The 25,541-nt window shown below is 39.6% G+C and overlaps 1 protein-coding gene across 1 annotated transcript in view; it reads right to left on the bottom strand.

Annotated features, from left to right (window-relative positions):
• Positions 1-3,486: 3,486 nt before the first annotated feature.
• IGF1 (insulin like growth factor 1) overlaps positions 3,487-25,541 on the bottom strand; it is a 127,530-nt gene continuing 105,475 nt past the window's right edge. The window contains exons 3-5 of the mRNA XM_077472196.1: positions 11,649-11,830; positions 4,551-9,265; positions 3,487-4,155 (exon numbers count right to left, since the gene is read on the bottom strand). Coding sequence (XP_077328322.1) covers positions 9,206-9,265; positions 11,649-11,830 — 242 coding nt within the window. The 3' untranslated portion in view covers positions 3,487-4,155; positions 4,551-9,205. The remainder of the gene's footprint in view (positions 4,156-4,550; positions 9,266-11,648; positions 11,831-25,541) is intronic.

The following is a 25,541-nucleotide window of genomic DNA, read 5'->3' as shown; positions in this document are numbered from 1 at the left end:
TGATCACACCTGATGTTCTGATGGCCTATCTAATTTCTTGCAACCCAAACAAGCCAGGGAAGTACAAATAACCCCCAAATGACCCCTTTTTTGAAAGTAGACATTCCAATGTATTTAGTGAGAGGCATGGTGAGCTTTTTGATGTTGTCATTTTTTCCCACAATTCTTTGCAAAATTAAGATTTTTCCCCCCACAAAATTGTCATTGTAATAGGTTATTTCTCTCACATGGCATGTGTATACCACAAATGACACCCCAAAATACATTCTGCTACTCCTCCTGAGTATTACGATACCACATGTGTGGGACTTTTCCACAGCCTAGCCACTTAGAGAGGCCCAAAATGCAGGGAGCACCATCACGTGTTCTAGGAGCATAAATTACACATCTAACTTGTTGACTACCTATTACACTTTTGAAAGCCCTGGAGCACCAGGACAATGATACGTGACACTGACATGGCACTGGTGACAGATGGCACTGTTATGTGGGACTGATGACAGATGACACTAATACGTGGCACTGATGACACGTGACACTGATGACAGATGGCATTGATACATGGCACTGATGACATGTGACACTGATAACAGATGGCACGTGATACTGACAGGTGGCACTGATGACAGATGGCACTGATACGTGGCACTGATGACAGATGGCACTAATATGTTTCACTGATGACACGTGACACTGATGTGGCACTGATGACAGATGGCACCAATATGTGGCACTGATGACAAATGGCACTGATGTGGCACTGATGACAAATGGCACTTATACAAGGCACTGATGACAGATGGCACTTATACTTGGCACTGGGGACAGATGGCACTGGGGACAAGTGGCACTGACAGGTGGCAGTGGGGACAAATGGCAGTGGGGACAGATGGCAGTGGGGACAAATGGCACGGACATGTACTATGGGCACTTTATTTTCCGTTTTTATTTTATTTTTACACTTACTCTGCAGCCGTTCGTCTCACCCTCCTCACACACTGTCTCTGTGTGAGGAGGGAGAGCCAATGATGAGAGATATGTTTACATATGAGATCATCTCTCATTGGAAGGTCCGATCGCGCTGTAAACGGCCGATGTGACTGGCCATTTACAGAGATCTGTGACTGGCTGTGTCCAAGGGACACAGCCAGCACAGAATTTCCCCGATGTGAACTCACGGGAGCACGCATCGCGGAAGTAAACAGGAGGATGTCCAGGGATGGCCTCCCGGCAATTGTCGTCCGCCCTGTAGCCCTTCTTTTGGGTATAGCACAGGCGCCTAGTGGTTAAGAACTGGGGTATGTAAACTTTTGTTGGGGTAATTTGGGTAATTTCTGTTGCCATTATGATTTAAAAAGAGTCAACACAGTTGACTGATAATAAATGGCTTCAGCCAAACACTAACCATGAGTGAAAGAAGTTTCATTCATATTCTCTGAAAAAGAAGGCCAAGAAATCATACATTCTGCCAGGGTATGTAAAATTATGAGCACAACTGTAAGTACATTTTACAGCTTCTGTCTTAGCTGATTGTTTAATCACTTAACGTTTGCCCAGCAGCTAGCTTTCATAGAGTGTAACACCCTCCCCTGGAATCAGAAAAGTCACAGTTTTTAGATGGACTAAGCCAAAACTCCAGCAGGGAGATATGCTGAGAAATATAGAGAAATATAAGGTGGTGTGTGATTTAACAAGATAGTATCCAACCAGACGAGAGTGAACTTTAAAGTGTTTGTTACCCTAAAATAAATTGATCCTGTCCCTTTAAAGCATGAATAACAGTACAGTGCTGGTGCTGTGTCATTTGGCCCCGTGTATCATCTGAAATACATGGCTGATCCTGCCTGGTTCTGCCCTCCTGCCCTGTAAACTGACCACAGTTTATCATGGTTGCTGAGCCCTGACACAGTGGTCAGTTTACGTGCCTCCGTCATCTGCTCTCTGCTCTGTCCTCCTCTCCCCCCTCCCTCCCTGCCTGTCATCTTGTGACAGTGCCCGCCCCTCCCCTCCTGCTGCTATAATAACTTTATCATTTTATGGCAAACCGTGTTATATAATGCAATGTCTCCAGTGTCTGTGATTAAAAAAATGCCCCTGCATACCTTATTTTCGAGTGCCGCTCGGCGCTCACATGACAGGCTGCCTCTCTCCTCCTCCCCATGACTGATATCAGCGGGGGATTCTCAGCCTCTCCCGCTGTAGCTGTCAAATCGGGAGGAGATACGGAGGCCGGTCACGTGGGCGCCGTGCAGTGCTCGAAAATAAGGTATACAAGGGCATTTTTTAAACAAAGCACATACACTTGAGACGTTGCATTATTCAACATGGGGTAGGGTTCACACCCACTTTAAACCTTTTTGGAAACTTGTACTGAGGAAGTATAGGATTGAAGCAAGTAGGTATTCATATAGCTTCTTCCTCACTCTGAATTTGATGATCTGCATGCTTGTTCCTGGTCAGTAACCCTAAGTGTACTAATGTTGTTGGATAAGCATGCCAACCAGGTAATTAGAATTTTCCGAAAGAAGTCAGCAATAGCAACCTCTGTTCTTTCTCTTAGTTTCCCTTTAATTTACATCAAATTATTTTTAGCATGGTATATTAGTTCAAATTCTTACCCAGTGATGTTAAGTTGGTTACACTCATTCCCAGTTGTATTTCATGGAAATGTGAGATGGAAGATGCAAAATGTGAGTTTTAAAGGCCTAAAGCATAACTGTACTTTAGTACATCTATCTTTTAATTTACTGCTCCCCCCCAGCACCCTCAAAGTCTTATCCCCCCCCATGTCCATGCTTTTTGGAACATTTGTGCTATGGCTTGTGGTAAGCCACACAGTCACAGCTACAAACTGTCTGTCCAGTCCCTTACTTCTTCTCATGCCCAGAAATATCTAATTAATTTCTTTGGAGATACTTCCCATTGTTGTGATGTATGGCACACAGCCTTTCTGTAGGACTGAATGTAATTGTTCCATGAATGCACAAAAAATGATCCATACCATGTGACTTATACAGAAGCATGGACAAGTAAGTATAAGACCATGTTGGTGTGTGTGTTTGTGGAGTTGGTAAATGAAAGCATAACTGTACAAAAGTACAGTTTTTCTTTAAATACATTGCTCTAGTGATATTTAAAGTAATGAATAGATCATACAAGACAATCAACGTAAAGTGATCTGTATTTTTTTTACCAGTTTGCCACAAAAAATGACATACTATTCCAAATATATCTCATAAAGTGCAGAAAGGTTGGTCAGCACTAATTAAAAAAAAAAAAAAAGAAAAATACCAACAAAGGCAAAAACTGTCTTTTGCACAGCTTATGGTCTTGCAATTAGACATTTATGTCTACATACATATAATGTTGGGAACCTTTTTCAAAGCTTTGGTTCCAGCAGACAAATTAATTAAGATGACAATATTAAAATTTAGATGGCACAGAGTTTAAAATATATGACATAAAAAACAATTCAAGAGAAATCTATTTAAACAAAAACTGTCATTTACTATGTTTAAAAATATATAGTTCATATGCTTTATTATATTTTAGTCAAGTACTTCATTAAAAAATCAATAGCACCACTTTACCACTCCTGGTCAGCAAAGTAACTGGTAAAAGCAAATCTGCTACATATTCAATGTGCTGTTTAATTGAGCACAACTGGAAAATGAAAATATGAATGATCATACCAATATATTAGCATTGGTTGCCCTTGCCCCTAGAATTTTAGCATACCTTCCCTTAATATCTCTGTAAATATCTTCATTTACCAAATGGATGTGTTTTCAAAAAAGGCACAGTTCAGTTTTTGAGAAAAGGGTTAAGACTATTTCTGAGAAAAGGTCTCATTTAGGGTTTATGAATCCCCCAAAAAATGGCTGATAGCCATTACATTAAATAAGAATTCCAGTTTAAATATTCTCTGGATTTGGATAGGGTGGGGAAGAACCCCTGTTGGGTTTCTATTGCCGTCATTCTCCAGGAAGAAATATTCTCAAGACATCTAAAGAAATATCCCCAAGTGTAAATCCAAGCCTTGATAATTTCTGACCAGTTCCAGTGTTAAATGATAAGTTTTGCTTCCTGTGCTTTGACAACAGTCTCCAGGAGACATAGGTGTGCACTTCACAAATGGGGACACAATTTTTTTGCCTAAGGCCTCTTTCACACTGACGTCCCGTTCAGGCCCGCCTGTCAGTTTTTCAGGCGGACCTGAACGGGTGCTCCATAGAGGTCTATGGAGCGTCGGATGTCAGCGGTGACATGTCCGCTGACATCCGACCCGCTCCGATCCGAAAAAGTGTAACGGAGGAAAAAGCTATTTTTCCATCCGTCTGCGGATCGGATCGGATGACGACGGGCACTGCGGTCCGTCGTCATCCGATCTCCCATAGGGGAGAGCGGCGCTGTGACAGGTCCGTCCCTGCACAGTGTGCAGAGACGGAGCTGTCATCTCCCTGCTCAGCGGGGATCGGCGGAGTGATCCCCGCTGAGCAAACGGATATCCACGGGGCGGATCAGAACTGATCCGCACCGTGTGAAAGGACCCTAAGTCTTTTTAGCGTTTTGCCTTTTTTTATTTTTTATTTTTTACAATTCAACGTCATAGCTTTCCTTGCCAGACTTTTAGAAAAAAAGAGTAGAAAAAAGACTTTATGGCTAAATTGGGGAATGACAGCAAAATACAGCATTGTTATTTCACTGTACATAAGTCCCTATGAATAAGGAAGCCTCTGGCTAATTATTCTCTATAAGCAAGGCTGAGATAGAGCCACCTGGTTGCAGGTTGCAGACACAATAGAGTCGATTTATCAAAGAAAAGACTGTTCACTTAGCAGAATGAATGTTTACTTTGAAAGGTGAATGTTGGTTAATAGGGCAAACCTGTGTTCACTTTGAATACCTTTAGTGAATCAACTCCATAGGGTCTATTTAACAACTAAATCAACTAAATGAACCATGCAGTGTGAGGATACTACCAGCCCTTTAACCTCCCTGGCGGTAATCCCAAGTCTGGCTCGGGCTGGAATTTCAGTACCACGAGCGGTAACCCAGAGCCAGACTCGGGATCGCATTGCTGGATACAGGGAGACTTACTTACCTTGTCCCCTGGATCCAGCGATGTCTCCCCCGCTGTGTGTGCGAGCCGTCCTCCGCTCGATTCACACAGTGCCCGAGTGCCGCCGAGCTCCGTTCCCTGTGACGTTACGACGCACAGGAGCGGAGATCGGCGCCAAATTCAAAAAAGTAAAAATACACAATACACATACAGTACTGTAATCTTACAGATTACAGTACTGTATAAAAAAAATACACATCCCCTTTGTCCCTAGTGTTCTGTCCAGTGCCCTGCATGCACATTTATATTATAAATACAGTTTTTTTCACCTGGAATTTGGAGATTGTCCATAGCAACCAAAAAGTGTCCCTTTATGTCAAAAGTGATTTTAGACCAGCTAGAAAACAGCGATAATAAATTATAATCACTTGCACAATTGAGCGATAGCGATTTGTGGGGAGATCCTTCATCAAACACTACATCTAATGACAGCGACAATTCTGCAAATTTCAGTGTTTTTGGATTTGATTACATTATTGAATAATTTTTATTATTATTTGTTATCATTATTTATAGTTATTTATTATATTATAAATGCTATCATACCCGGGATATCTACTAGACTCTTGTTTGAACAGATTTAAGAGAGTTATTCCTAAGAATTGCAGGCCTACAATATAAAACGCCAAATTTCCATGCAAAATAATTGTACCGCTTTCAGCACCTAAAATCAGAAATAATTATGCCGCCAGGGAGGTTAAAGGTACTAATCATTAAACATTAGCCCAATTCTGCCTGGTCTGAACAAAGGCCATTTTATTATATGTACAACTGGTCTATAGCTATAAATAAAACATTGCACAAATTCATGGATACAGTGAGGTTTTAAACTATGGCTTGAATCAAAATTGTAAAAGTGCCTTCATCTCCCAGACTTAAGGATTTAACATTAATCTGATGTAAAATTTCTTTGCACTATGCAGTGCATTGCTTCAGATGCCCCTAAGCAGTATTATCAAATGATCTCCGCCCACCCCATTGTCACAGGCAAATATTTTCTCACTGTATTACCTTTGTCATGTTGCTAGTGCAAATCTGATTAGATATAATGGCAGACAGGGAGATGACTGCCTGGATGTGTCTGAATGTATTTGCTGTAATGCCAGAAAATGTAAATTATATTGGTGATGCTTGTATGTTACTACTTAGAGTTGTCTTATTGGGAGAAAGTAAAGTTTAGTTTACTGTGATAAACACTCCTAAATTATGTTGTAGCCTGAATGTTTTATAAAACAGTTTGACATGTTAGTATGAGTATTCTTCTATAAAGGTGCCTGTAGTACTAAGTAACTCCAATTGTGTTTTCTTAATTTTTGACAATTTCAGTATTTTAAAAATTGCTGAAGAGATTACAGGACTTTTAGTAACTCCAAAATCAATAATTGTAATACTTTTAGCATGTAAAAATGGGCAGCTTCTTTCCCATAAACTGAAAGTTCCTCCTCTTTAAGCCACATATGGAACATGGGTCATGATTCAATGGATTGACGTAAATTGACCCTAGGGATCTGTCCTTTCTGACATCTGCTGTACAAATTAAGCGCAACAAAACTGTTAAATGCTATACAGAAACTTTTCTGCAAGTTGACCGAAGCAATCATTTAAATGCTATGACAGGACCCTCTCGAAGAAGGACTGTTTTCATTTGGTTTGTTTAAATTAGCTATTGCTAACCATTTCCCCTCAGTTCTGATGCTGACAAATAACTTTCAGTGTGAAGAAGGAAACTGGCCTGGACTTCTACTTAAGAAATGACAGACTGTAACTGCTGAGGAAAAAGTCTCTATACATTCTGTGGTTTTTAGAGAAAAAAAACAAACGTATAATCAAATTGCACACATTTAATATCCTAGTTTGTAGTGATACTCTAAATGATCTCAATGTGTATTCCATTATATCAGCACAAAGCCTTAGGTAAAATCCCATGTCAAAACGCCAGCTATTGCCAGCAACAGCACTGTTCGATTTGGTGCGACGCCAAATTTGCAGTGCTGCACCGATTCCCAGAAGTCGTTCCTGTACTACTTTTGGTGACTTCGGGGGCTATTTGAATAGAAATCTGTGCATGAACCCACACAGATATCTGTCAAATTGCTCCCGAAATCAAACTGCATTACTGGTTTGAAATCGTGCGAGTTCAGCTGAGCTCGCACGATTTCAAACCCGCCCTCAATGTGAACCTGGGTTTAGTAAGAGTTAAGTAGGTAACCCAGTGTTTTACAACTCCTATTTCTGAGGGCTTCTGGACTTTGCATTTGATCACAATAATGCAATTTTCATCAGTTTTTTTTCATTTTCATTTACAAATGAAAATCACGGGGAGGATGGAGGCATTGTAAATCAACAACTGAATGATGGAAACAGGATTGATTTTGGTTGAGGCAGTTCTCTCTTGCTCACAAGTGATTAAAATCTTAAATGTATCCCCACTCTAAAGCTGGCCATACACATTTGGATTTTTGTTCGAAAGTTCATAGAAAAATTGTTCATCAGAACATTCTTTTGATTAGAATTCCAGACAAATTAAACTGATTTCATTACAATTAATACAATGTCCCCTCAAACATAAACTACATTCACAGATAGAATTTTGTTAGTTTCCATCATGCTTCTTTGAACTTTCTTACCACTACGAAAACAAACTTTGATTTAATCCTACTAACCATTAGAAAAATTAACAAATGTTCCAAAAACAAATGTTTCTAATGTAATTCTGCTAGTGTATGGCCATCTTTGGGTTCAGCTACATGTATGATTTTAATTGTTTGTGAGTTTTTTAAGTAAATTATTTAAAGAGGCAAATCCAAATCAGTTTCCTCTGGCACTAGGATTTTGGAGTTTCAGGAGAATTAGTACAGGAATCCCTTGGGTGTAGGATGAGCTAAGTGTGCATTAAAATAGGGGTTCATTTTTTTTAGGAATGTCAAATGTATTATTCTTCCTCAGAGGTACACTTTAACATTACTAACAACCTTAGAAGGATTTGTGTATGGTATTGACAGCTAGCTTCATGAAACTCAACCACATAGAATTAAATTTCACTTTAAGTAGTTTTAAGGGATGCTGAGCAATGGTGCAGTCATCTTTCCAAAAACATGTAACATGGTTGTTTGAATGTATAGTATAATGTTCTGCATTTAAGAAAAAAAGGTGCAACTCTACTTTAAAATCTAACTATGTTGAGGTTCACATTAAGTCTACTTACTAGCTTACATTTAAATGGCAAATACAGCAATAAGGCCACAGTATTAGCCTACAGAAAATGTGTTTGCTTTTACCAGTTAGCGTTCTTGACCAGAACATCACACAACACTCACTGCAACATACGGTAGCACCATTGTACTATTTTACAGCTCTACGTACCTAATTATATATGTGCATTAGTGATATACAGGTTACTACTTTTGATTGAACACAAATGTTTACCACTGGACAAATAACTAGCTTGTTACCAAGATAGATCAGTGACCTATGAGCCTAGACAAGTGTTTAACTGCTGTATCATAATATATTCAAAAATAGGTGGATAAATTTAACCATTTTTTGTGAAATGTATGAACCCAACCCATACTCAGAGAATAGTAGGGATTCAGGAACATCAGGAGAGGGAAAATAAATCTTTTCTGCTAATTCTACTGGAAATCAAAACTGTGCAAATACAGAAGGTCAGGCAAACAATGGTATAGGACACTAGATACTAAACAGCCCAGGTAGAGAAGTGCAAATATAAGGAACTCTCAGACAAATCTGGGTCAGGCCTCCAGTACCCAAAAAACATTGATTAATTTTAGTGCAATCAAGAAGGCCATTTATTCTGGACCTCTAGGGAAAACAGGCTATTAAAACAAATGCTTGTGCAGGACATGTTTAACAGGTGAAAGATTACAGAGCACTAGTTCAGTTATGTGAGTTGTTATGATTCTGGTTGGAATGCACATCAACGGCATGTGGAATTGCATTGTTCAGAGGTCGAATGCCCATTGATTGAGAGAAGTGTTGTCTTTCCCTGTTTGATTTTACTTTTTAGTATTACATTCTGCACATGCCACATTCATTCTTCAAGACTTTGAGCGGTAACAGCATCTACATCCTGAAGCTTCGGCTCCCTGTGTTTCCTCTACTTGCATTCTTCTGATGCACTTCCTGTAATACACATACATAGACAAATGGTTACACAGACTGTCACTATTATGTATCAATGTATGTGTTGTAAAGAATATTTACAGTATAAAATGAAACAATAAACAGTCTCAAACAGCAGAGGCAGCACAAATTGGAATGTTGTGTCCCACAAGGCAGCAGGAATGTGTATATTCTGGTTCAAGTGTAGAATATAATTTTTTATATGTAGCCCTTCCTCCTTACCTCCCTGCTCGCTCTTTTCGAAACTTTTTCCTACTTGCTGCAAACTTTTGTCAACTCTGCATCTTAAACAACAACAAAAAAACCCCAGTGTTTTTCCCCTTGACTAACTGTGCATCCAGAACTGGTTTATAGCACACATGCCTTCTAATAATATACAGAAGTCTATTTCAAATTGAATTGTACTGTTTTAGGCTATATCTTCAGTTAAGTTTATGCACACCATGGCTTCCTTGGTGCTTGGCTTGGGGGACCAGTGAGAAACTGAAACCTAACAGGTAATAATAGGGAGGTGGGCTTCATCGTGTATTATCCTTGGCCTTCGGCGTGCTTGGATAAGGGTCTGGTATGGATTTTGGGGGGACCCCCACGTCGTTTCCCTTTCCCTGGACGATAAAGCCACCATGACGCAGCGGAGCAGGAAGAAACATCCATCGACTGCGCTCCAACTGCCCGGAAGTGCTGGGAAACCCACAACACCACCGGCTACTTGTCAGATGATGGATGCTGGAGAGTCTACTCAATAGCTCATTTGGCAAACTGTGAAAAGCTTGGGTTCACTCGACCATGAAACTGACCTAAACCCCAAGCTCAACCCTAGTTACCCTACCCTTAACCTTACCCTTTTTTTAACATATATCAGAATCTCTTATTCTTTGGAGAGAATGTGTAGTGCTGGTTTACACATTTTTTGTTTATTTTGGTCAGGATTGAAAAAAAAAAAAGAAGGAAATACTGCTTATTAATATTTGACATTCTTCTTTTCAGGGGTTGGAGCCAAATGTGAAATAATCTCATTGTTTATAGAACTTATATCTTAAACTGCAATTTCCATTTGCCAGTAAATGAGTCAAAGGAGTGACTCAGACCTTATAGAACAGCTATGTCTGAGGGTTTCAGCCAAACTGAATTTTAGGGCAGGCAGTGGCAGCTGTCTTCTCTAGCTAATGATTCATGTTGTGAGAATGCTTGATTGTGTATTAAATAATTATTTCTTAAACAAAGATTGTACAGTATCTCACAAAAGTGAGTACACCCCTCACATTTTTGTGAATATTTTATTATCTTTTCTTATCTATTTATTTATCTTTTCAAGTGACAACACTGAAGAAATGACACTTTGCTACAATGTAAATTAGTGAGTGTACAGCTTTTATAACAGTGTAAATTTTCTGTCCCCTCAAAATAACTCAACATACAGCCATTAATGTCTAAACCGCTGGCAACAAAAGTGAGTACACCCCTTAGTGAAAATGTCCAAATTTGGCCCAAAGTGTCAATATTTTGTGTGGCCACCATTATTTTCCAGCACTGCCTTAACCCTCTTGGACATGGAGTTCACCATAGCTTCTCAAGTTGCCACTGGAGTTCTCTTCCACTCCTCCATGACGACATCACGGAGCTGGTGGATGTTAGAGACCTTGCGCTCCTCCACCTTCCATTTTAGGATGCTCCACAGATGCTCAATAGGGTTTAGGTCTGGAGACATACTTGGCCAGTCCATCACCTTTACCCTCAGCTTCGTTAGCAAGGCAGTGGTCATTTTGGAGGTGTGTGAGGGAAAATGGTTAATTGGGCCCAATTTGGGCTTTTTCACTTAGGGGTTTACTCACTTTTGTTGCCAGCGGTTTAGACATTAATGGCTGAGTGTTGAGTTATTTTGAGGGGACAACACATTTACACTGTTATACAAGCTGTACACTCACTACTTTACATTGTAGCAAAGTATCATTTCTTCAGTGTTGTCACATGAAAAGATATAATAAAATATTTACAAAAATGTAAGGGATATACTCACTTTTGTGAGATACTGTACACATAGATCAAAAGCGAACATTTTAAAACCCATAAATGTTAAAACATTTAAATAAAGTTGACTCAAAATCACTATTGTATCCCTTAGTGCTCTGGACATATGAGGGATTTTCATTAATGCGATTTCTGCTTTCCTGACAGATGGGAAACCTTTTTCCAAAAATCACTAAATTTACTGTGTAACAAAATCAGAACTTTTCTCAGTGTTTCTGACTTTTAAACTGAGAAAGTGCAGTGATGGTAAAGAATTAGAAATCATTGATTTTTAATTATACCACTGGAGGCATGAGAGGCTCTGAGAAAGTCATAACACCTGTCTGAGACCACTTTCACATCGATGCTAAATTACCTTCTGGGCTTTTGGCATGTCAGTGTGACGTTGAGCACGTACAGATCGTGCTGACTTTGCTGGTTTGGCAGGAGCGCAATACATCTCTAGCCTCCTCAGATCACAGCTTTGAAAGCAGCATTCATCCACTATTCCTCTGTGATGAGAACGTCGACTGCTGTATCCATACCCTACTGGCTTGCCTGGTGGGAAAGGAAACATATGATAAAATGAACAACATCATCAAGAAAAGTTGTTGAATAAAGGCAGATCATGCCTAGAGGTTGGAAAAAATCATGTTACACATAAATTGATCTTTAGGGGAGTTAGGGAAATGTACTATTGTGATCCAAATAAAGGATATGTGAAAATAAGCATTCATTAAACCAATCCGACTGACATTTATAAGTCAGTTGAACTGTTCAGTTGAACCAAATGAACTGACAGTTGTATGGCAGAAGTGAAACAATAGACTCGGAGCATACTCCAAATTCAGTTAATTCTGGATAATGAGCATGTGATATATGCATCTAATTTTTAATTGTTAAACGCTCCTCTAGCCTACTGTCTGCACTGTTGTACTGTCAGGAAGGGCATGCCAGCACCAAAGATCGCTGCCGAAGAAGGCGACCTGTTACCTCTTCATGTCAGGAAGGGCATGCCAGCAACCAAGATGGCTGCAGAAGAAGATGACCTATTACCTCTGCCCCTGTCAGGATGCCATTGGTGCGCATGCACCATGTGACAGCTTTTGCTGCCCAAACAGTGTTCCCTGTGTAACCTGCAATTACTTACCTGCCTTCTGTTCCTGTTGTGACCTGGCTTGCTTCCTGACTCCGCTTCTGCTTCAGCCCCTGTTCCTGATGTGCCCGTTGTGTATGACCTGGCCTGCCTGTACCTGCCTTCTCTTCAGCCTTGAGGGTGCCACCATCCCTTCTGCTGCATCTGCACTCCTGCCTGTGGAGACCGATTGTCTACTTGTTCCAGCTACCTGCCTACCACTGCTCTGGGATTCCTACAGACACCTCTACAGCCCAGCAAAGTTCTCCGATCCAGCTCCAGGTTCAGCAATCCCGCCAGGCACTCGTGCGACTCTGCATCTCGGTGCTTCCTGTCAGCGCTATCAGGGGCTCCAAGACAGAGTTGTAAGAGAGGGCATCCTCTGCATATCAGGCTCCATCACCAGGTATGTGACATGTACCTATAAATTTTATTTAATGTCTTGCATTACATGAGCAGGCAGTGAGCTGCCACAAAACTATTGGAGCAGGGATGAATTAGGATAGAACGGAGCCCTAATTAAAGTAGCAGCCAAAACTTTTTTACTAACATTAATGTAGATAGCAATTGGCACCAAAAGTGGACCTATTTGCATTGTCTATGCAGGTATGGCCCATCCTATTAGACATCAGCTGCCTACAAGTGAATGCAATGTAAGTACCCACATTTGATATAGTATCAGCCTCTTGCTGACCCTGTACAGCAGGGATGGAATGTGAGGGGAGGGGGCAGCACATGGAGCCAATATGTGCTGACAAAAAGCACAGATAGTGACAGAGAGATGAGTTTGTCAATATGCTACTTTCTATTTCACTGTCTAGTCACAAACTGGGGTAGGTCAAGGATGACTTGAGCCCACAAGACACTGAATGATGCTGGCAATTAGACAGAAAATAGTTCTGCAGGAGAAACATCTAGGTTGAAAGCAAATATTGCAGCAAAAGTTGTTTTTGTTTTTAAATGTTTAATAGTCTATCGATGTTTTTTTTAAATCTTTTTTTTGGGGGTGAAGTTCTGCTATAAAACATTATTATTATAGATTAGAAAGTTAATGAAACAAAAATCAATATAAATCATAAGTTTTGTTTATTTCCAAAACTTTTTCCTGGCTTGTGGAAGAAAGAAAAATTATGAATAAAATGTAAGGTGACTTTTATTAATATTGTCAGCATTAGGTCTCTTTCACACCAGCAAAAAAAAAGGACAGGCGGACCCGATCAGACCATCCATAGTTTTCTATGGGATGGTGGATGTCAGCAGACATGTAGTCCTTTTCCATCTGACCGTACCATTGAGGAGAGCTGGCTGTGTCCGTTTCTACTCTACATAGCAGAGCGGACGTGGACCTGTCATCTGCCTGCTTAGCGGGGATCAGTGAGAGATCCCCTGCCGAGCAAGCGGGTCGCTTTAACTTATTCCGCTCCATCTGAGAGGGGCCTTAGGCATACTGAAAGACCAGTGATAAGGAGAGAGAACAATTCAAGTAAAGTGTGCAACTGTCTGCTACAGGAGTTGCGCAAATGTCTGGAATAAAACATCAGATCCTCATGGCTGAGACTGGTAGAGTTGGAAGAATTCCGCACTCAGAATAGGTCCCCATTGAAGTGTGTAATAAGTTTGTTTAAAGACATTCATTATATCAAAGCAGTCCAGCAGATCCCAGAATCTCAGAAGATGCTTGTGCATCTGGAAAACCAGCAGAGCTAATATTGCTACAAATGATTGGTGATACCTGTAGATGTGTCTCTTAAAGTGGTTGTAAAGTCAGAAGATATTTTATCTTAATGCATTCTATTACTTACCTGAGCCCATCTCGATCCAGCGATGTTGCAGGAGTGTCTCGGCTATCTGGGACTCTCCCTCGTCATTGGCTGAGATGGCAGCACAACGCCATTGGCTCCTACTGCTGTCAATCGAAGTCAGTGAGCCAATGAGGAGAGAGGGGGGGCAAACAGTTTGAAAACAGTTCGGAACATACGAGAGGGGGAACTCCAGACTCCTAAGAACCAATGAAGTATCTATAGTTCAATAATAAGAGGAACTCCGGACTCCACATATTTGATATCTTAACAATGGCTATGTTTCTGAATGGACACAAAAGCAGCGGCTTAGCATGGGTGCCCCCATAGCAAGCTGCTTGCTGTGGGGGCAGGAGTGAGGGGCCAGGAGTGTGGGTGAGGGACCTGAGAAGAGGAGGATCGGGGCTGCTCTGTTCAAAACCATTACACAGAGCAGGTAAGTATGACATGTTTGTCTAAAAAAAAATATAGACTTTAGTATCTTTTTAAGGCTCTAACAATTTATATTGGTAAATCTATTATGCTTGCTGTTAGACTAGCAGTGGTAATATTAGAATATTTAGGAATAGAAACATAGAAGAGTGAAGGCAGAAAAAAAACAATTGACAATAGTTTTATTTTATTTTTATTTTTAACCTTTTGTCTAAGCTTGTCCCAAGTGAAATGTTTTAGTTTACTACATTTTAAAGGAGCATACTGCTGCCCATTCACTATTCGATCAGCAGGCCAGGGTTATATTTTATCAGGTGATCTTCGCCAGGTTGCGCTGCTGATGTAGTAGTTAAATATCTGTTTTGTCTGGCAGGAGTGCCTGAATAACAAAAATAGCTGCAAAGAAATACAAATCCTGTGGCAGATAAAAAACAGATCCGTGTGTGTTTTTCTTATGTTTATTTAACTGCTTGCTTGGAGTTTGGCTTTAAAGTGGATGTAAACCCTTACATATATCCAGTGAAGTGACTGACCTCGGGTGATGCACAGAGATTAAACAAATCCTCCTATATAAGTTGTACCTGTTTATCTGCTGCACTCTCATCTCTACAGCCGTTCAAAGTGCAGAATTTATACAACTTGTCTCAGCTTTCAGAAAGCAGGGGGCGGGGAGGTCTGTTACACTCTGGAGGGCTTAGTGAAAGCTGACTGGAGTGAAGGGACACACCGCCTATACACTGCACACAGGAACAGAGCTGAGGCTGTCAGTCACAGGCTGTATGCTGGAGCTCCCTCCCTAGTCATCTTTTTACCTCTTGGTGTCAAAAAAACCTGTCAGAACTTAGTGACTCATGCACATAACAGAGGAACAAGGCAAGCAGAGAGAAATGACACTTAAGCTTTGGATTTTCCGACTGGAATTGTGTTATGACAGGCTGTTGGCGGAAAATCCAACCGTTTGTATGCTCCATTGGACAATTCTTGTCGGAATTTCCGCAGACAAATGTTGGATAGCAGGCTTTAAAATTTTCCGCATACAGTTGTGTTGTCGGATTTTCCCAGCGTGTGTACACAAGTCCATCGGACAAAAGTCCAAAGTACAAACATGCATGCTCAGAAGCAAGGACGAGCCAGAAGCGGTCGGTCTTGTAACTTAGTGTTCGTAATGGACAAGTAACATTCGTGATGTGGCAAATTATGAAATCTTAAAATGCAGCGAACATTCTCTTCTTCTTTAATGGGATAATAATAAAGCTACTTTGCTAATGACACTGATGGAGTTATTGCAAACTAATTTTCAAAGGCTTTTTTTTTCTAGTGATATCAAGAATAATATCATTATGCTTTTTTTTTGGACAAGATACCACAACACCATTATCCTGTAGTTTTTAAGATCACAAATACAACTATGTTGATTTCTCTTGTCAATTTTACATTGTATTTTTTTTAAATGTAACCGCCTACTCCCAAACTGTCATTTGAAGTAAAACACATAGCCAAGTATTATTCTCCACAATTTTTTTTATTGTGCATTAAAAAAAAGAAAACAATAACATTAGACATGCTATCTGCCAATAGAACTTAACCAAAAAGTGCATTCTATGCATCCAAAAATATAGAAACTATAAAAAATCAAATCATTATTATTCAACCAAAAAATAAAATAAAAGCCTCATACATGTGTCCTGCTTCTTAATATAGGGGGTCAACAATGCCAAGAGTTAGTGAAAACAGGGGTCAGTCATCCGGAGATAATTCCGAAAATCATCCTGATTATTCTCCTGGAGCTCCCGCAGCAAAGGCATCTTACATACTTGGTCATGATTAATAAAGCAACCAATTTTTAGTCCAAGAACTCCTCCTCCTCCTGTTCCTGGACTTTGGTCAAAGCAATAACTCCAAGGCCAATAATAAATAACATGTTATCTCCTCCGATTCTGCAACATGTTTGGTTGATGAACGGCCGTTCAGAAACAAACTGAAAAGCGCAAACTGAAAAGCGAAAATTGAAAAGTGAGAAATAAAAAGCGTAAAATGAAAAGCACGAATCAACACTCACCAAACTTCTAGTAACACGAAATTAGCAGAACCAAAAGGTGGCGCTAAAGAGCTGAAAAACCACGTAGTACATCACTACGTTCGTGTTTGTTGGCCGACAATTCCTTGCCGTTCCTATGCAAGAAAAAATCCAGGTACACGCCTTCGGACAAAAGTCAGAGGTTTTGTCTGCAGAAAATCTGATCGTGTGTATGAGGCTTTAGTGTTCTGGATTGAGAACACACTACAGAAGGATATGCTTTGTTTATATTTCTTGCCAGAGGTTTACAACTACTTTTAGCCCATATTGCTGTGAATCATTAGAATTATAAGTCATCACAGCTTAATGTTAAAAAATGGCTGCAATGTTCATCATAAAAGCAGACAGCTGGAAACTATGAATAAAGTTTGTCTTTTAACCTGAGAAGTGTTTAAAAAATGTACACATTGTGCATCACCAATAGTCCAGTATGGATGGGTTCCAGGCAGATCTGAAATCAGCATTTCATTAAAATCCCAGACAAAACAGTAAGTTTATTACATCAGGTCAGTAACAGGTCACGTTTAAAGAATATCCAAGCTAAAGAATACATGAGTCACTCATTGGCTGAGTTTTTTGATTCAATGAACAGATGTTCAGTTAACAAACCTTCATAGTCACCTTACCAGTGAACAAAAATGTGGCTGAAATGCCATTGTTTCACCAAGTTACTGCCGGTTTATTGATTGTTATTGGTTGTTATTGGTTACTAAGAGACCAAAATGTAAAATCAATTTGATTTATCATATTTCACCTATGGCTTCTATATCTCCATTAATAATTCTTGGGGAAGGTCAACAATATTGTAGTGACAGGTGTAATAGAGGTTGCAGCTGTGATCGGGTATTAATAAAGAAATACACAAACAACTAAAATGCAACTACTTGGAATTTTCAAGGTACTGTATAGAAGTCAAACACGTGTCAAAATAAAATCCAATATATAATATTTAGAAGCATCATATTCATTTTTTTACAACCAGAAAAATACAAGTCTGATATACCATCTCATAACACAAGTAAATTATATTTGTAAAAGTATAGAACGACACTTTTCTTATTGCTTGTTGATGGGATTGAGCTCAACACATTTTAAGTACTTCTTCGGGAGCTGATGAGGATGCTTAATTCATACAGTTCATATTGTCCATAAGCCAGACAATGATGAAAACATACAATTTCTTGCCTTTGTTGGAGGGAAACTGATAACCACAGACTGAGCTGCGGAGCCATAAAGGACCTAGGAAATACCTAAAGGCTTATCATTAATCCCAAAGTGCTATTCTACAGTATATCACCACAGCTTACTCCATCAGCATAGGGATGTACTCTTTTTACTCCCTGCAGTTCGATGTGGATACCTATATAAGTACTGTATTTGGTCCTCATGCACACTGGATATTTTACAGCTGCTTCTAGAGGCATCTAGCTTATTTTTCCTGCTTCTAAATGCCCCTCCATGTTAGCCTATGTGTCCATGCATGCATAGCCTTTTAGTAGCGTTTAGTGGCAGGAGCTTTTGGAGGCAGACTGCCAGTGCGTCCAGGAGCAGCAGAGTTTCAGCAGAAAAAAACGCTTGATGCTAATAAAAGCTGCTAGAAACGAATCTAAATGTTAGTACTTGAGCAATAATTCATTTCAATGGCCACAATAAAAATTCTGGCCAATTAAATTAAACGCTGTTGGCTGCCCAAAAAAACGCTGCTGGCTTCTAGAAGAGTTAAATAAATGTTCTGTGTGTATGAGGCCTAAATGTTGTCAGGGAGAGAACAGGGACAATAATATATATAATATATGATGGTCTTTAACCACTTGCCGCCCACCCACAGTCAAATAACGGAGGAGCGGTGCGGCTCTCATTCTGGGTAGATGTCATATGACGTCGCCCCAGAACGGTCACTCTCTTGTGCCTGCGGGGGCACTCAGCACAATCACGGCCACGCCACATTCCTAGAAAATGGCGTTACCCTGATCTCTATAAAGAGCCAATGATGGCGCTATTTAACCATTTGATCGGATGTGTCCCATCACAGCTGGGCACATGTATATGCAGGAGTGACGGTAATCGACGCGCATCGCCTCACACTGGCAGGGGAAACCCGAACAGGTAATTAAGGCATCAATGCCCTTATTACAGTAAAGCCCCAGTGCTATCAATCAGTGCCCATCAGTGCCACCAATCAGTTCCCATCAGTGACACCAATCAGTTCCTATTAGTAATGCTAGTCAGTGCTGCCTTTCTGTACCCATCAGTACCTGCTCATCAGTGCTGCCCATCAATGCCCATCAGTGCTGCCTATCCCTGCCCTACAGTGCCACCTATCATTGCCACCTATCAGTGCCCACCAGTGCCACCTATCAGTGCCCATCAGTGCCACCTATTAGTGCCCACCAGTGCTCATCAGTGCCACATATCAGTGCCGATCAGTGCCACATATCAGTGCCGATCAGTGCGGCATATTAGTGCCTCCTCATCAGTGGCCCCTAATCAGTGCCCATAAGTGCCACCTTATCAGTGCCCATAAGTGCCACCTCATCAGTGCCCATCAGTGTAGCCTCTTAGTGCCCATTAGTGCAGCCTCATCAGAGCACATTAGTGAAGGAGAAAAATTACTTATTTACAAAATCTACTGACAGAAACTAAGAAACACTTTTTGTTTTTCAAAATTTTCGGTCTTTTTTTTGTAAAAAAAAACTCAGCAGTGATTAACTACCAAAAGAATGTATCTGGGTACAGTGTAGCATAACCAAGCAATTGTCATTCAAAGTGTGACATCTCTGAAAGCTGAAAAATGGCCTGGGCAGAAAGGGGGTGAAAGTGGCCAGTACTGAGGTGGTTAAATAGTGGGGAATGGATTCCCTCTGAGTGGGCTGCCAAATCTCCTGGATCGAAACCAGTCAAAAATCCAAACTTTAAAATATATGGCTTCTATCCAAATATTGTGGTAAGAAATCTTACACAGATAGGAATAGTTTGCACCCTGTGTTCCCAGTTTCCAATAAATACTTGACCAAATGGAAAATAGGGAGTCCATCCGAGTCAGTAAAAGGATTAAAGTGATACTAAAGTCTCAGTCTTTTCAATTAAAAATAACAAACATGTTATACTTTCCTGCTCTGTGCAGTGGTTTTTCACAGAGCAGCCCAGAACCTCCTCTTCTTGGTGCTCCTTGCCCCCATAGCAAGTTGCCACTTTGTGTGTCCATTCAGACATGGAGTCACGGTTCAACCACGCCCCCTTTCTCTTCTCATAGGCTCACTGAGATTAATTGACAGCAGCAGGAGCCAACAGTGACACGCTGCTGTCCCAGCCGATGAGGAGGAAGAGACCCGTACAGCCGAGTCTCTAGTGCAACATTGCTGGATCAAGATCGACTCAGGTAAGTATTAGGGGGCCTGAGAGGGGCTGCTGCACACAGAAGGTTTTTTATCTTAATGCATAGACTTTACAACCACTTTACATAGTTCTAGTTCACATGTGTGAGGGGTTGATCTGCACTAATGTGTCCACCTACGTTATTCAGCCAATTGATGACAATGGCAGCATTTAAAATGCATTATGTTTAATAGCACACAAAACATGAAAAGCTGTCAATTCAGCCCTAAAAAGCAATTTTATACTTTCAGATTTGAAGTCCCATGTTACAGGTTACTGACAGAAATTGAAAACTTGGCAATTGTAATGGAAGTCACCCTTAGCAAGAGAATCTGCTTCAGAGCTTAGTGAATACTGTGAAATTTAAATTTGCAAGTAATACCAATTCACGTGTAGCTGAGGCCCAGTGCAAACTTTGGCTGAAGAAGGCAATCTATCTTACAATCAAATGGTAATATATTGTAAACTCATTGCAATAACAACTCAAAAGCTATATATCTGAACTCACCTAAAAAATAAAAAATTTTCATGGCTACATTTGACTTGCTGCTAAGTCGTATTACTTTGTGCAAATGGCCTTGGTTTAGTGACCAGGTTATCCAATATCCAGTAATATTGCAGAATGCATCAAAAATGAATCTTGACCTATTTTTGTTGTGTTCATCATTACTAAATGCATGAGAGAGAGCAAATCTGGATTCACACAAAACTGTAAGGTGTCAGCGAGGACAAAGCCTTCTGCTAGATAAAAGTACTTTCTTTTACTATGTTAAAAATGTAATTTACAAAATAACGACCGCACTCTTGGCTAACAATTCACATTAATAGACCTGACTAAGTAAATCAAATAGCAGCAGGGGAGCAGTGGAAGGGGGCATGGTATAATGTGACATTGGAACTACTTGTTCTGGCATAATTTAGCTAACACTCTCAAGGGAAGGGGATATGCTATGGTTTTACATAGGAAACCACATACTGAATCATATAATTCTATAGAAAAGAACTGCTCTAAAGGGCGCGAGCCCCGCTAGCACAGCACTATTTTTTAGACCAGGTCAGATTCCAGGGTAGAATGTGAGATCAACAGCCAAGAAATTTTCACTGGCAACAGAAATGCTTTGCATGACAAAATCACTTTTCTAGGAAATTGACTAAATTTTTCAAGGTCTGAGATAAGACAATTAGATAGCATTTTTTTCTGCTTAGTTTACATTTTATTTTTCAACTGTGAACATTTCACAGTGTCACTGTAAATATTTCAGGGGGATAGCATCATTGTAATAATTTGAACAACGAAAATACTGTATATGACATTGAATATGAACAGTTAAAGGTTAACTCCAGACAAAATTTTTGTTTTTACATTTTTAAGTGGAGTGGAGAAGGGTTAGAACCTCTGTCAAATTTGAATTGCTTTCTCAGTTCCTCATTCTTCCTTTTTGTCTGTCAATGATCACCTGTGGAGGAAGTTAAAAAGGAAATCTCAAAACTGGAACAGCAAGTGGTTTTCTTCCTTATTGTTATATTGCTATCTGTATCCTCCGTTGTAGGGATAAGTCCTCATTTTCTGTTTTGTCTAAAGCCATTCAAATAAATAGTAAATAAGGGAAAACCTTTTCAACAGGGACGCAAACAGCAATATAAAATAAGCAGAAGATCTAGCCCTTCCACAGTCTATCGTAAACTAAAAACAACGGTCTGGCTGAAAATCAGCTTTAAAGATATAAATCCTGAATAATAATAATAATAATAATAAAAATGGATTTCTAACCACTTACAAAGTGGAATTGAAAAAGTCCTGGCATTCAAAGCACACAAACTTTTGTATACATGACCAACTTTTTAAGGAACTAGTAGAACTTTATAATTCTAAAGCAAAGGTCTCTAAACTGGCTCATTGGCCTAATCTGGCCCTTTAATGTAAGGGGACTCACATGGGGGTTCTTATTTAAAGGGTCTTTCATGTAAGAGGGACTATGATGGGGATTCTGATGCATGGGGGCTCTAATGGGAACTTGCTTTGTTTTACTGAAGTTCTTTTTTCTGCTGCTCTAAATCATAAAATGTTGATTAGGGACAAAAAATACTAAACTTAATAAATAATTTCAATTTAATCTGTTTATTTATTTATTTTTTTAAATCAAGAATGTTTATTAGAAAACACAACAAATAGAAAAAACTTTACAGCTTGCTGTTAAGGCACAGAATTTGTCATACGGTTCAATTACCATTGCAAGAGGTATATTCATACATTACTCTTAGCATCCAATACCATCTCATACTATACAATTCAGGTATTTCTTCTAAAGGCTCTGATTATATATATATATATACATATATGTGCTGTATATATAACATATACCCTGTTTCCCCTAAAATAAGACCTAGCGTGATTGTCGGTGATGGCTGCAATATAAGCCCTACCCCCCAAATAAGCACTAGTTAAAGTCATTGTAGGTCTTATTTTCAGGGTATGGCTTGTTTTCGGGGAAACAGGGTAGGGCTTATTTGGGGGTAGGGCTTATATTGCAGCCATCACCGACAATCACATTAGGTCTTATTTTTGGGGAAACAGGGTAGTGAAAACCATACGTGAAAAGTCCTCACAGAAAAAAAAGCCAAAATTAATGAAAATTAATCAAAATTAAGACCAATGATGGAAAGTCCATGAGTTGATTGAAACACCAGCACCCATGCAAAATAAATTAAAAATGTCAAAGAAAAATTTTGTTTTGAAAATTATAATAAGTCCATCCGTGAGTGAAAAATCTTTGAAAATGTGAGCCGTATCCAATCCACCACCAGTGTATAAGGATTTACTTCTTACCAGAAGTCTATGACCCCTGTCACAGAGGGTCACAGAAAGCTTGCAATACCAATAGATCTCTCCTGGACCACCAGACGATCTTGTTGATCTCTTTGTTGCACAGCCTCCAAACTATAGGCAAAAAACACCCAGCATTCTCTGATCCACCTCTCATGAACTAAAAAGCTTTTCGGTATGAAAAATAAAAAGCTCCAATAGTATAAAACCCACGATTTATTGAATATAAAATAAGCAATTGCACTTACAACAAGTAAAAAGTTCCAGAGCCTTAAGTCTAGTGGGGTCAGTCGACACGTGCAGACAAACCCGTCCTTCCCGGATCTCCATCCACAAACACAAGGTGACGTCAGCGCGTCGCTCCTCCCTACGCGTTTCATAATAGATTATGTCATCCAGTGCCCCTGCTTGTGCTTGTGTTTTAGTTACTTTTCAATGTATGGTATATAATACTGTATTTCTTTATTGACGGCACAATTTTTGGGGTATTTTTCACATGATTTAATTATTTTGTGTCACTGGCGCAATTTTTTCACTTATCCATTTACCCTTACTGTAGTTAGAGTTTCAGCTTCCAATAGATCTATTTTTCCAGCCATTTATGCACCTTGGGTGCATCTTTCCGTAGCGCAGTTTTTTTTCTCTATAATCTATAAATCCTGACTGGTCCGAGTGGATAATGGAGGAGATGGTGCTATTAAGTCATAGGGCCAAGACCTTTACCCGGTTTTAAGAGAAGTACAAAGTTAGCTCTAGTCATGGAGTCAGGCAGGCACTGACATTCTCTAGCATAACTATGGTCCTTTAGCAAACATGGCAGGATAATTCCCACATATTGTTTGTTTACTTCCCTGGGAAGGCCATCATCCCCAGGGGCCTTAGAATTCGGGAAGAGGCTAAGTCCCTTTTGTAATTCCTCAAGTTTAATCCGGGAATCCAGAAGTGTACGCTGAGAAGTCGACAGCCCAGGCAGCTAATCTGTTTATTTTTAAATCTCAATTTTTTTTGTAATTAGTTCAAAACAGTCAGCACAATCACAACATCCAATGTATATGTGTATATACAATGCTGTGGAAAAGTATTTGCCCCTTTCTGATTTTTTATTTTTTTTTGCATTTTTGTCACACTTAAATAATATCATCAAGCAAATTGTATTATTACACAAAGATAACCCGAGTAAACACAAAATGCAGTTTTTAAATGATGGTTTCATTTATTAAGGAATAAAAGCAGTCCAAACCTGCCTGGCTTTATGTGAAAATGTAATTTCCCCTAAACCTAATAATTGGTTGTGTGTATATATAGTGAAGTAGCGCTAATTAGTAAACAAAACACTACAGAAGTTTAGCCACTTTTTATATTTCATTAAGCACCTTAATATCACACACTTTATATTAAGCACTTTACTCGCCATCTATACACTTGTTTTTTGGTAGCGTATTAGTACTTTCTTTTTAATAATAACTGGTTGTGCCACCCTTTTTGGCAACAACTACAATTAAGCGTTTGCGATAACTGGCAATGAGTTTTTCACATTGCTGCGAAGCAATCTTGGCCCACTCTTCTTTGCAGAATTGTTTTAATTCAGCCACATTGGAGGGCCTTCAAGCATGAATGGCCTGTGTAAGGTCATGATACAGCATCTCAATTGGATTTAAGTCTGGGCTTTGACTAGGCCACTCCAAAACCTACATTTTACTTTGTTTGAACCATTTGGAGGGGGACTTGCTGTTGCGTTTCGGATCATTGTCCTGCTGCATAACCCAAGTGAATTTGAATAAATATGATGTTCTTTTTATGAAATGCTGTATTCGTTTTATGCTAGTTGTAACGAGACACACACCTTTCAAAAAGTAAAATTTTTGTCTCATCAGTCCACAGAATATTTGCCTAAATGTCTTGGGGATAATCAAGGTGTTTTTTGGTAAATGTGAGATGAGCCTTTGAGTTCTTTTTTGGTCAGTAGAGTAGTGGCTTTGGCCGTTGAATTATGAACACTGATCTTACCTGAGGCCTGCAGTTCTTTAGATATTGTTCTGGGTTCTTTTATGACCTCATGGATGAGTAGTCGTCATGCTCTTGGAGTAATTTCTGTAGGCCGGCCACTCCTGGGAAGTTTCACCACTGTTCCAAGTTATCTCCATTTGTGGATAATGGCTCTCCTCGTGGTTTACTGTAGTTCCAAAGCCTTAGAAATTGCTAGAAATTGCTTTGAAACCTTTCCTAGACCGATACATGTTTGTTTCTAATCTGTTCTTTAATTTTTTTAGATTGTGGCATGATATGTGGCTTTTTGTGATCTGTTAGCGTGCTTCATTTTGTCAGACATCTTCTATTTATGTGATTTCTTGATTCAACAGGTCTGGCAGTAATCAGGCCTAGGTGTGGCAAGTGAAATTTAGCTCAGCTTTCTAAAAAATTGTGGTTAATCACAGTTCATTCATGATTCAGCATGGCAGGGGGCAATTACTTTTTCACATAGGGCCATGCAGGTTTGAACAGCTTTTTTCCCTTACTAAATTAAATAATAATTTAAAAACTGCATCTTGGATTTACTCTGGTTATCTTTGTGTAATATTGAAATTTGTTTGATGATCTGAGTCATTTAAGTGTGAGAAATATGCAAA

This window comes from Lithobates pipiens, unplaced genomic scaffold, assembly GCF_037356315.1.
Source record: "Lithobates pipiens isolate NorthernLeopardFrog02 unplaced genomic scaffold, aLitPip1_a1.2 Scaffold_8, whole genome shotgun sequence".
Classification (NCBI taxonomy): Eukaryota; Metazoa; Chordata; class Amphibia; order Anura; family Ranidae; genus Lithobates; species Lithobates pipiens.
The sequence above is the reverse complement of the archived record's forward strand: the minus strand, read 5'-3'. Positions and strand labels throughout refer to the sequence as shown.